The 12,389-nt window shown below is 41.7% G+C and overlaps 1 protein-coding gene across 2 annotated transcripts; it reads right to left on the minus strand.

Annotated features, from left to right (window-relative positions):
• Positions 1–7,434: 7,434 nt before the first annotated feature.
• LOC311131662 (uncharacterized protein) lies at positions 7,435–9,026 on the minus strand. Of its 2 annotated transcripts, XM_084164776.1 has the most exons (4): positions 8,154–9,026; positions 7,993–8,055; positions 7,852–7,917; positions 7,435–7,728 (listed from the first exon to the last, which is right to left on the minus strand). In XM_084164776.1, exons 1-4 carry the CDS (start codon positions 9,004–9,006, stop codon positions 7,520–7,522), a joined length of 1,191 nt encoding a protein of 396 aa, XP_084020902.1. In that variant the 5' UTR covers positions 9,007–9,026; the 3' UTR covers positions 7,435–7,519. The 2 variants fall into 2 exon arrangements, with proteins under 2 accessions (XP_084020902.1, XP_084020901.1); XM_084164775.1 differs by having other exon boundaries at positions 7,852–8,055.
• Positions 9,027–12,389: the final 3,363 nt, after the last annotated feature.

A 12,389-nucleotide genomic window follows, 5' to 3' on the forward strand; every position in this document is an offset into this window, starting at 1 on the left:
CAATTGGCAGTTGAAATACACATGTCTGTGTTCAAAGGTTAAGGAAACATCTGAGGTACCTGCCTATGAATGGTTACCTGTTCATTTTGAGAGGACAGTTCCTCCCATACCATCCTCCTAGCAGGAGTGAAACTGATGATAATGGGCTGCTCCATTGTGAAAATCTGAGAAAATGAGGGAACAGCTTTAAAGATATCAAAGTATTCTACTAGTGGATACTGAAGGTAATTATCCCTATTAGATCAGATGAGTAATGGTTAATAATCTGAATGGTTACCTGTGTGTTTAACATTGCCATCTCTCTCACCAGCATCCTCCCAGCGTGGGTAAGATAATAAATTGGCTGCAGTTGTTGTAGAAACATTTGACTAAGAGATAATCAACTCAAAAAAAATATCTCTCAAGACACAGGAGCCTGTGAATTCAAGAATTAGACTTTATTGCATAACAAAGCCTGAGTTTTTCTCCATGGAGCAACTGTCTCCCTCTGGCTAAGAGATCTCTTATATAGACACATATGGAAAAAACATGCATACATTCCTAACTTTTTTTTAGTTCTGCACTCTGCACCACCCCTCTTTTTCAACGTCCAGCTGTTACACATTATCCACTCCAAAATGTCATGAATGCTTTTTTTTCCATATGAAGCCTCTCATTCTATCATTCTATTGGCTGCGTGGCTTGGGCCCCTTCTTAAAACACTAATGTACTGCACACTGTTTAAGAGCCTCTGTGAAATAACACATGCATTCATTTAAAACACAGCATATACTTAATGTCTATATTTCTTATTTAAGCATGTTTCTGAATTATACAATATCAAACATGTTTATTACATTTTACCTTTGGCATCTCCCTACATGTGCCATAATGATACATAAAATAATCCTATATATCCCCTCCAAGGGACATTCCAATATTGTCCCAAATAATACAAAGATTAATTTTTAAATATATGTAAGCATGTGCATTTACTTATTCTTAGCCTTGCCATATTTGGTTTCACTTCACACGCAAATATTTAAACCAATATATCTTCCTCAATACTTGACCCATCCTGATGAGGTCCCATAGCCCAGTCAGGAATTGGATACAAGTCTGCAAGGTTTTCCTCTAAATTAACCTCCACATTTTCCTGTTGGGCTTTGTAACCATGGCAGGCCCATCCACCCCCAGGGACAACTCCATACAGACATTCAGGATTCCCAAATGGACAGTCCATTGGTCCTCCTTTAACATTACAAGATTTCCCATATTTATTAACATACTGTCCTGGAGCTCCCTGAACTGGGTGTATTTCTTTGGCTGAAATAGTAACAATTGTCTGTACAGTCATTTGTTTTACTGTGGTTTGAATCAAAAGTGATTTTAACAGAGGTAGTATACAACAAAACACTACTCCCATTACTACAAGTGATATTCCTATCATTATTGCCATTTTTGTAAATGTTACACCCCATTTTCCCAAAGTTAATTCAATCCAATCCCAAACATGAACATCATACCCAGCATTATCCTTAACCTCTTTTCGTAGTCCCTTGAGTTTAGTCATTGCTTCAGTGAAAGAACCATCCGGGGCAGTATTATTGGGGATAAAAGTACAACATTCATCTCCAAACATAACACAAACTCCACCTTTCTCCGCTAATAGCCAGTTTAGAGCCTGCCTATTCTGCATTCTGCTGAATGGTAGGCTCCTCAATAACCAATTTGGAAGTCTGTGAAAAAAAAGGGAACAGGGTAAAGTAAATTCTCCCTATAAGATCAGATGAGCTTTGGTTAATAATGTGTTTGGTTACCTGTGTGTTTAACACTGCAAGCTCTGTTACCAGCATTCTCCCAGCACGAGTGAGGTAGCAGACTGGTTTGGCCTTGGAGAAGACAGGCTATGAAGACAAGGGAATATGTTTTTTCATTATGTGGTTTTATAGAAAACTAGTGACTTGATGTTAATCTTTAATATCCTCTAAAGACCAGAGAGTATCAGAATGGATAGACTCACAAAGATAGGAACACACAAGGGTCCAGACCAAGGGATTAAAGCCAGACAGGACCGGTGCCCAACATCCTCATCCACATACTAAGGAACAAGACAGGATTAAATTAAGAGTCAGTTTGAATGATAGACAGGTAGCCTATAGGACTGACAGACTGGAATAGGGAGGATCGCAAGAGGAGGCCACTGCATGATAGATTCTAAGACAATTGGCAGTTGAAATACACATGTCTGTGTTCAAAGGTTAAGGAAACATCTGAGGTACCTGCCTATGAATGGTTACCTGTTCATTTTGAGAGGACAGTTCCTCCCATACCATCCTCCTAGCAGGAGTGAAACTGATGATAATGGGCTGCTCCATTGTGAAAATCTGAGAAAATGAGGGAACAGCTTTAAAGATATCAAAGTATTCTACTAGTGGATACTGAAGGTAATTATCCCTATTAGATCAGATAAGTAATGGTTAATAATCTGAATGGTTACCTGTGTGTTTAACATTGCCATCTCTCTCACCAGCATCCTCCCAGCGTGGGTAAGATAATAAATTGGCTGCAGTTTGACAGGCTATAAAAAAAGGGAATATGTTTACAGAAATGTATTTCCAGAAGTTTCTTTTAGAAAAAGTTATGTTTATGTTTAAGCCCCCCTAAAGACCAGAGAGTATCAGAATGGATGGACTTACAGCGTTTGAAACCCACAGAGGTCCAGACCAAGGGATTAAAGCCAGACAGGGCTGCTGCCGAACCTCCTCATCCACGTACTAAGGAACAAGACAGGATCAATTTAAGAGTCAGTTTGAATGATAGACTGGTACTGTATAGGAGTAAAATATTGGCATAGGGAAGATTGCAAGAGAAGGCCACTGCAATGACAATAGTTGAAATACACAGGTCTGAGATATAAATGTTAAGAACATGTCTGAAGTACCTGCAGATGAATGGCTACCTCTTCAAGCTGAGAGAACAGTTCATCCAATACCATCATGCCAGCACGAGAGATGAAAATGTGCTGCTCAATCTTGCAAATCTGTAAGAAAATGAGGGAACAGTTTTAAGGGCATCAAAGTATCCCACTACCATAGTAGATACTGAAGGTAATCCTGCCAATTAGATAAAATGAGCTTTGTCCAATCATCTGCATGGTTACCTGTGTGTTTAACACTGCCAGCTCTCTCACCAGCATCCGTCCAGCATGGGTAAGGTAATAAGTTGGCTGCAGTGTTACAGACTATTACAAAAATAGGGAATATGTTTACAGAAATGTATTTTCATATTGTTCTACAGAAAGCATCATGTTTATGTTTAAGTTACATTAACCAGTCTAAAGACCAAAGAGTATCAGAATGGATGGACTTACAGAGCTGGGAACCCACAGAGGACCAGACCAAGGGATTAAAGCCAGACAGGTCCGCTGCCCAACCTCCTCATCCACATACTAAGGAACAAGACAGGATCAAATTAAAAGTCAGTTTGAATGATAGACAGGTAGCCTATAGGTCTGACAGACTGCTATAGGGAGGATCACAAGAGGAGGCTACTGCATGATAGATTCTGAGACACTACACAGGTCTGTGTTGAAAGGTTAAGGAAACATCTGAGGTACCTGCATATGAATGGCTACCTGTTCATTTTGAGAGGACAGTTCATTCCATACCATCCTCCTAGCAGGAGTGAAACAGATGAAAATGGGCTGCTCCACTTTGAATATCTGTGAGAAAATGAGGGAACGAACATCAAAGTATTTCACTACCGTAGTGGATACTGAAGGTAATCCTGCCTATTAGATCAGATGAGCTTTGTCCAATAATCTGCATGGTTACCTGCGTGTTTAAGACTGCCAGCTCTCTCACCAGCATCCTCCCAGCATGGGTAAGGTAATATGTTGGCTGCAGTTATAAAAAATAGGGAATATGTTTATAGAAATGTATTTCCATATTGTTCTTCAGAAAACGCTGGGAACCCACAGAGGTCCAGACCAAGGGATTAAAGCCAGACAGGGCCGGTGCCCAACCTCCTCAACCACATACTAAGGAAGAAAATCAGGATCAATTTATGAGTCAGTAAAATGACAGTTTGAATGACAGATTGTTATTGAACCAATCCTGCTAATGAAGCAGTATTGTTATAGCCTGGGTGCCAGTCTGTTTCAGCTCTCTGTCCACTCCTTATGGGATTGTGATGCCAATATCATATTGCCACGATGGAATTGGCAAGAGAGCAGAAAGACTGGCACCCAAGCTATTGATAGGCCTGCAGTATTCTTACCTGAACAAGGACTGGGTCCTCCTGGTCCAGGGTGGGCTCATTATCTTTATGAAAAACAATAAAGGATTGTTTTCTCTAAGTTTAAGAAATACTAGCTACAAGACACCAGACATCTGTCCATGTAGTTAGGCTGATCATATATTTACTTGTGTTTTATATTGTATGACATCAAATGTATTTATGTGTCTGCATAATGTACCAACATGTTTAATTAAACCTAAAGCAAAGGTTTGGTTTCAAAGGAGCAAGTTTGTTTGTTGTTGTTAATCTAGGGCTACACTGTAAAAAATGTCATCACCATGATTGCTACCTAAATGACACCCTATTCCCTATTTAGTGCACTACTTTTGACCAGCGCCTTTTAACCATAGAACTATGGGTCCTGGTCAAAATAAGAAATAGGGTATTGGGTGGCATTTGGGACTATTACTATTTAGACATTGTCAAATATGTAAACTTACCCTCCTCAACCGTGACAACACGGTCCACGCTCTCCACGGTGGCCAGTGCATCCTCACCGATACCGTAATATTTGCTATAAAAGTAGACTGCCGAACCGGTCGCAAACAACAGGCCAGCTGCACTCAGAAGTGGCCTCTCGCGGAGGAATCTCAGCGGGGTCGCTGTCAACAAACGACTGAACATAGACCTACTCATTATCGCTCTACATACTGCAGTGATTTTGACTGAGTTCAAAACCATCTGACAATTCTTTCTTAGAATTACAGGGTTTTATAGGGACCATTAATACGTCAAATTCTTCCATAAGTCATGGTTGGCTATGTCACAATAGGACAAACATGTTTATCAAACTGATTAAAAAACACTCAACAGTGACATCAATTAAATTGAATTTTGAGCATGATTTGGGAGTTTATACAATTGTAAACTATGAAAAAATTGTTTAGAGAACAGTAGGAGTATAACCATTTAGAAAATACTGTATCAATGGCTCTGAGTAGGAGTAGAAGGGACAGCATCACAATGCGCTCACCATGGTTCTGAAAAAGAACGTTGCTGCGTTCATCAGCTCTGTGATGTTCTAGGCGGAGACACTCACTGAACCACTCACTTTCACGTTCAAGGTGTCAAAGCGTTCAACCAACATGCATTGGACTAAAACATCATTCAAATAGTTACTAAAAAGCCTACAGATATGTTTTACATTATTATTTTAAATCTCCTGCATAAATCAGCTGAGATAGCCTACTCTTCTCATCTCTTCGCCCTCCTGCCCTGGTGGTTATATCTGAGCGTTTTGATAACTGATTGATAATTTGGATTATTCATATCCAAAGTGAAATGCTGATTGTATCATATTTATAATGTAGGCCTAGTAGCCCACGTTTCATGACATAACCCTAATCCTAAAATAGACTAAAATTGAAACCCTGGGCGAACACACAAGCTCTGGCTATACAGCCGGCAACAATAATACATCCAAAGAGGGTGGCTGTTGAGGAAAACCAGTACACCAACACACATCTTCATTAGGAGATAAAAGTAATCAGAGGCTAAAAGAAAATGGCAGACAATAGAAATCGAATGCGTATGTTACGGCTGGTTAGTGTTTTAATTACGAAGGACTCCCACAAATCTATTGTCTCTCTAAAAAACTGTAGGCTGCATATTGGTGGTCAAAGTGGTCGAAACGGTGTAGTGATCCTCGCTAATACAGTGAGCCACATTACAATTCTGACCAAGTGGGTTAAATCTGTTGGAGCGATGCGTAGGGTGTGTGCCTTTCACGCATGTAACCTGGGTTCGCTTCCCCGCCCCTTGTTTGCTACAATATTTTAGGAAAGGGACATCTTCATGACCAACAATCTTACTCTAAAAACGTTTGTGAAAAAAGTTTGGTCAGTTTGTGAAAGTTAGAAAAGGTTGGTTAGTCTGTGAAAGTTAGAAACTTCCAGCAGGAATTGACAGTCATCAGTCAAGGTGGTTGGATTATATAGCTACAGTGGTGCTATGGTTCCAAAAGTGCTGGTGATAAAATTAACATTACTGGCATACACATTTCAAAACAAAAGCCTATGATCAGGTATGGAGTTTTGGAAATGTTGTTAAACCCAACAGTCTATACTCTATAGCACAAAGTGTGATGTCCCCAATGATAAAATTGCATGTTACTCTAATTGTGAGATGTGTTACAGTTTACAATAGGCTACTTGGGTCTACTATACCTTCATCCTTTATTAAAGCATTCGGTTGCTAGCATTATCTCCACAAGCAAGGGTATCCTGGGGAAAGACAAATTTACATTTACATTTACATTTTAGTCATTTAGCAGACGCTCTTATCCAGAGCGACTCACCAATTCTTCTCCTCCCAGTAGACTAACTGAATCAAAGCCTCTAACATTACTGCTAGATAGCCATGTAAACACGAACCTCAGTGGCAGAGCTAAAGCTCATCTGAGATCTTGCATAGGCTGCTGTTTACCATAATCAGGATATTTTTTTACAAACCTTGGCGATACTTTCTTTGTTCTCGATTCGGAAGAAACTTGTCTCTTATGAACATCTGTGTGCAGTTGCAGGTGGAACTCCAAAAAACAGACCGTAGAATCCCGTATTATCGTCATATTCAACAGCGTTTAAGAAATATATTACCTTCAACAGTGTTATCTTGTGATCAAGCCTTCAATGTTTTGTGATTATTGGTGTCGTAAAAATGTTAGCTAACGGTTTAGCAATTAGCAAGTTTGACATTTCATTTGAAAATATTACTGTTATCTGCTTTTGATAAGCGGTTTAGCAAAAAAAATACGTCCCGTATTATCTGTATACGGCCCCCAGTTATTGGGCACCTTACTATTTTGTTCAATTACAAGATATATCCGTTTAATTTTGTTGAAAAAAGAGACACCAACCACGTACCCGAAGTGTTTACTAGATAGCTGACTTGTTGGCTAGTCTTCAGGTAAAAAATAATGACTTGCCTGTCAACTTTTCATTGCGTAGCCCGGTGCGCCCTCTTGTGGACTCTTAAAAAATGGTTCTTCACCAACATATTCAGTGTTGTAACCAAATGAAATATGAGTATTAATAATTTACATCAAATACACTTTAATTTCAGTTATGTGCATTAACATAAAACAATGAAAACACTGTTGGAGTTTGTGTTGCAGAGGTGCACTTGGAAAGTAAAGGAAGAAATACACAAGATGGGTTCAATAAATATATATATTATATTTTAGACATTTATTTTTTTGAACAAATAAATAATTTCATATGAACACAAACAAAACAAACAATTAAATCTCGACCTCCATCCCTATATTGTCACAAAAATCACAATAAAAATCCAGCTCCACCGCTACCTCTTGATCCCACTGCACACACCTGCAGTGGAACCAGTGCTGGCAAAAGTCACAGCACACCCATGGCACCTCGGATCTACACTCCTGAGGGGAGCTTGCAGGCGGATCACGCTCCCCGCAGCGAGCACAGCAGGTGGTGTCTTCTTTTATAAAAAATTAAATAATAATACAAATTGATTAATATGGTTTTGCAAAATGTAGAAGTTCTTCAACAACAATAGTAATTGATACAACTGAGAGAGCGAGAAAAACAGATTAAGAAGTACCTGAGAGTGGTGCCATGGGTGGTGTGACAGATGTGACCGGTGTAGCTTTTCTCTTCCTTTTCTGTGCTGCAGTTTGAGAAAAAGTAGTGTTAGACAGAGCATGTTGCATGAAAACCCTTTTCAACTTTTTTACATCAATACCTCTGGAGGAAGCTGCAGAGGTTTTGGAGGAGGCGGAGATGACTTGAGGGCTGGTGCTATTTACTGTAGATATATAAAGATATATATATATTTTTTTTACATTGCTGTTTTATAAAACAGATAACAAACAGTCATTTTTTCGTAATTTAACATGTGTTTACCTGTGGAGGTGGTGGTATTCAAATTGCAGGGGGCAGTGACACCAGACGAGGCTGCTATGGTGGTGTGACCAGGGGAGACGGAGGAGGAAGTTGGTCCAGAGGAGGCCGTGTTGGTGGTGACAGACATGGGGGGTGGTGTGCATTGGGGTGGTGGTGGACAAAACCGCCGACGATGGCTTGGAGGAGCTGGTGTTTGTAATGGTGGGGTTGAGGGGCCGACGATGGTGTGGCCGGGAGAGTAGGCATGTGGCCTTCTTCTGCAGCTGGGGACTCCGGCGGCTCCTACAGGTGTTGCACACTGGGAGGCACTGGCAGTGGTGATGCAGCTGTCAGGAGTGGTTCCAGCAGGGGGTCCAGCAGAGGCGATGGCGTCAATGGTCTCATCCATGGCAGCCCTCTCCTGTGCCCTCTGTGTTCTGAGGGCTGCCCGACGCTCTTTCTCCTCTGCCCCGGCCCTCTCCTTCTCACCCCTCTCCTGCCACTGGCGCGTGTATTCCTCCCCGGTGAGGCATGTGGCGACCACAGGGAGTCTTCTGTATCGGTCCAGCCGATACTTCAGGACAGTAAGGATGTGCCCCAGGTCCTTCGCTATCAGCCCCCCCTCTATTAGGGGGTGCTCTTCTAGAGCTAGGGATAGGACTGGAGCAGCGGCTGGGACTGGGGCAGGGGCTGAGGGTCCTCCTGTGGTCGCTGGGGAGGAGGTGCTGATGGATGGCACATTGCTGCTGGTTCCAGTAGAGGCGGTGTTGGGACCCGGTAGGGTCCGAGACGGCATTAAACGGGACCCTTCAATGGCTGAAGGGTCAAAAGGGAAGAGGCCACACTTCTTAAACCCTTCCACCACATAGCGCATGTCCTTGCATCGCTGGTACGGGTAGCGGAATACTCAGGCAAATTCTGATTTGTTTACCATGTAGGAGTGGTCAAAATGGCTAAGGTCTCCAGCTACCTTGGAGAACTCAGCCTTTAAAGGGCCAAAGTATGCCACGTCCAGCGGCTGCAGGACATGGGTGCAGTGTGGTGGAAGACAAAGAAGTATAACCCCTTCCCTTAGTGCCACCGCGAGCACTTCCGGGTCCATGTGGCTCTTGTGCCCATCAAAGAGGAGAAGGAGAGGGCGCTCTTTCACTGCATACTTAATGAAGTGCTGAAACCACTTCCTGAACAGGTCCCCGTCAATGTAGCCACTGCTTGACCGTCCATACAAGGCTTGGGGGGGGCCTCCCAGTGTGTAGTGGCCACCGGGGAAACACTTGGGGTAGATGATAAACGGGGGGATGTCCTCCCCAGTTGCGTTGAAGCAGGCCAGCACTGTGATGTGCTCCTTGGTCCCCAGAGCCTGCTGGTACACGTGTTTTGCGCCCCGGGGAGCCAGCACTTTGTGCCTGCTCTGGTCGCTACGAAACCCAGACTCATCGCAGTTATAGATTTGTCTGGGTTTCTCCCTCAACCCACTCTCCTCCAAGTGCTTCTCATAAGAAGTGAAGAAGGTGTCCATCGTCGGACATGTGGCACACTCAGCTCTCCCCCTGTCCAGGGTGTCCGGCCTCCTCATGCTTAGGTTCTTGTGCCTCCTCCTGAACATTTCCCACCACCTCTTCCCCAGTGGTGGGATTGTTTCCCCTGGGTGCCGAAACCTACAATAGAATAGAATATATAATTGTCCATCCAGGATGAAAATGTTTGTTTTGGGATCACCATACACATCCACATTTACATCACACACATTGATAACAGTCAGTCCAGCATTCTACATACATAAACACATAGAACACCAAATACCTGCGTATTTTGTCGGCGTATTTCATCAGCCTCTGTCTGGTGAAGGGGAACCCATGGCTGGCGCAGTAGATACAGTACTGCACCAGAGACTTTTCATCCTCTGGTGCAAGCAATGTGGGTGGTCCACTGCGACAACCATGGGTCACCCGGCCGCTCAGCCTGTCCGCCAGGGTCTGCCGAGGTACACCATGCACCTTGGTAGATAAGAAAATAAAACTGTTACTAGCAGATAAAATTCACATACACATGGTAATCTCCTAAAAACAAAAGATGCCTAACCTTGGCAGCCTAGCGGATAGCCATCCCTGCCCCGCAGTCCTCCATGGCATGGAACATGTCCACCTCACTCCACAGCTTCCTCTTGACTTTCTCCATGCTGCAGTGGTAAATACATGTAGCTAAATAACTTGGCATACTATACACATTTTAGAAAGATAACTCAATCTGAATATGTATAAACATTTACATTTCAAAGCTAAGGCATTGAAAGGTGATGAAAGTTTTCACAATAACTGAAAGTGTACCCACGTTTTTTGTTTGATGTTATCTGTAATGAAAATTAGTGTCCCAATTAGTGTAATATTGATGCATACATTGTACCATTTAACTAAATACTGCCTCTATGTAGCTGTTGTAAGATGAAATATAGCCAACAGTGATAGGTGTCGAAAAGTTCATGGTTCAAAGTTCCAAATACATTTTTGCAGATTGTGCAAAACGCCTCCGTCAGAGGACTCCAATTTTGATACGGTAAAGCTTGACAACATGCAGCTGTTTTCGTGATATGTATTATCTAACACTTACAATTTATTTCCTTTTTGCTTACTTAGCAGTTCTATCAACATTTAGCAACTAAGATAGCAACATTAGAAAATCGGTTAGCTATATTTCAGAGGTAAAAAGTTGGATATTAAATTAGGTGTGGTCTGTTGCGCAGTCGAATTTTACAATATGCAGCGTGTTCCACAAAATGTGTACATATAACTTTTTTGAAAACTCTCAAAACCTAACTTAATTTACATAAATTGCACTGAAAATCGGTGGTCAGCTAGCTAAAACGGTGTCGTTAGTCACAAAACTTACCGTTATTTTTCAGTCCATTTAAATGTTGAGCTCGAGGTGATTCAGTCCTCCAACCGCTAGAAAGTGTCCGAGGTCAGGGGGTGTCTGATGTTTGGGGAAAATTAGCGAGAATATTCAGAAAAATATTAAATCCACATTTTGTATTGAGCGATAAATACCTCTTGCATATGTGTAGCTCTTTCTTTTGGTCGCACTGTGGGAAGTGATGTCATTAAGGCTACTTCTACAAGCGGCCGCAGCCGCTTCGCATAGAAACGACTAGTTACTGCAACGGTGTTGGGAAATGTGAGATGTGCACAGCTAAAATGCCGAGGACTGTGCAAAAGGTGGATTTAATATATTTTTTGTCGAATTTTCTTTAGTTTTTGGAGTATGCTACCTGTAACTGCACACAGACATTTATAAGAGACACATTTCTTCCTAGGTTAGGGGTCTATAATTGTAAAATACATGTGTTTGATTGAATAACTAGCCTAATCTAACTATCGTGGTCATACATCTGGACTCTTCAACATCATCATCAACACTTTGAATTACTAAGGAATATTCCTATAGCAACTGGTTGCTAGGGGAAACGAGACACTAGCATTATCCTCTTGTTGTGAGACTGAGAGGGAGGATTGGAGAAGTGCACGAGGAGGGGTGGGAAGCAGAGAAGACGGAGCATGGTTGAAATTCCACCAAATGGATAAGAAGAGGCAGACAAAGTTTGACACATTTATGTTTTCAGTGGTTGACCGACACGAATGAACGAGTAAACCTTGTTTTAGCATAGTGAAGTATCACAAATTAATACCTCAGTATTAATTATCCACTGCACGGAATCTCCATGAGGGCACAAGTCTGCATGACGATTTTCGCGTAAAGAGAGGCAGCGCGGGAGAGCTGACTTGTCGCCTGGCAGGTATGTTCTGCTATTTTGAATAAAGCTAGCCATACAGCTAATATAAGTTTTAGGCTATTATTAATTTCGTATAGCTAACTAAATAAATGAAGCTATCTAACAGCAATGCTGTTGTGGGCTTACACATGTAATAATTACAACCAGGAGCCTATAATGGAGGAAGTCAGCTTTTCAGTCAGTCCTATCATTTAAATTGAAAATAGGTTATTATAACACAAGGTAAACACACATTTACAATAATTGTTAGGTCTATGTTATTAGCCAAAAATGTACTGATACAAGTACAGAAACATTCATAGCCAGAGGCAACCTAGGCTACACTGCAATTAACACTATACTTATTATACACGCTATGTTCTACAGTGCTGATTCTAAGAACAGTGTTAATTCCCATAAAGTATTAGTATCTCTGTCTCTATCACATACATGCATGGCCAAGGAAGATAGGTTGCATAAACAGATACAAA

The sequence above is a fragment of the Coregonus lavaretus genome (assembly GCF_964263955.1).
Source record: "Coregonus lavaretus genome assembly, chromosome: 7".
NCBI lineage: Eukaryota > Metazoa > Chordata > Actinopteri > Salmoniformes > Salmonidae > Coregonus > Coregonus lavaretus.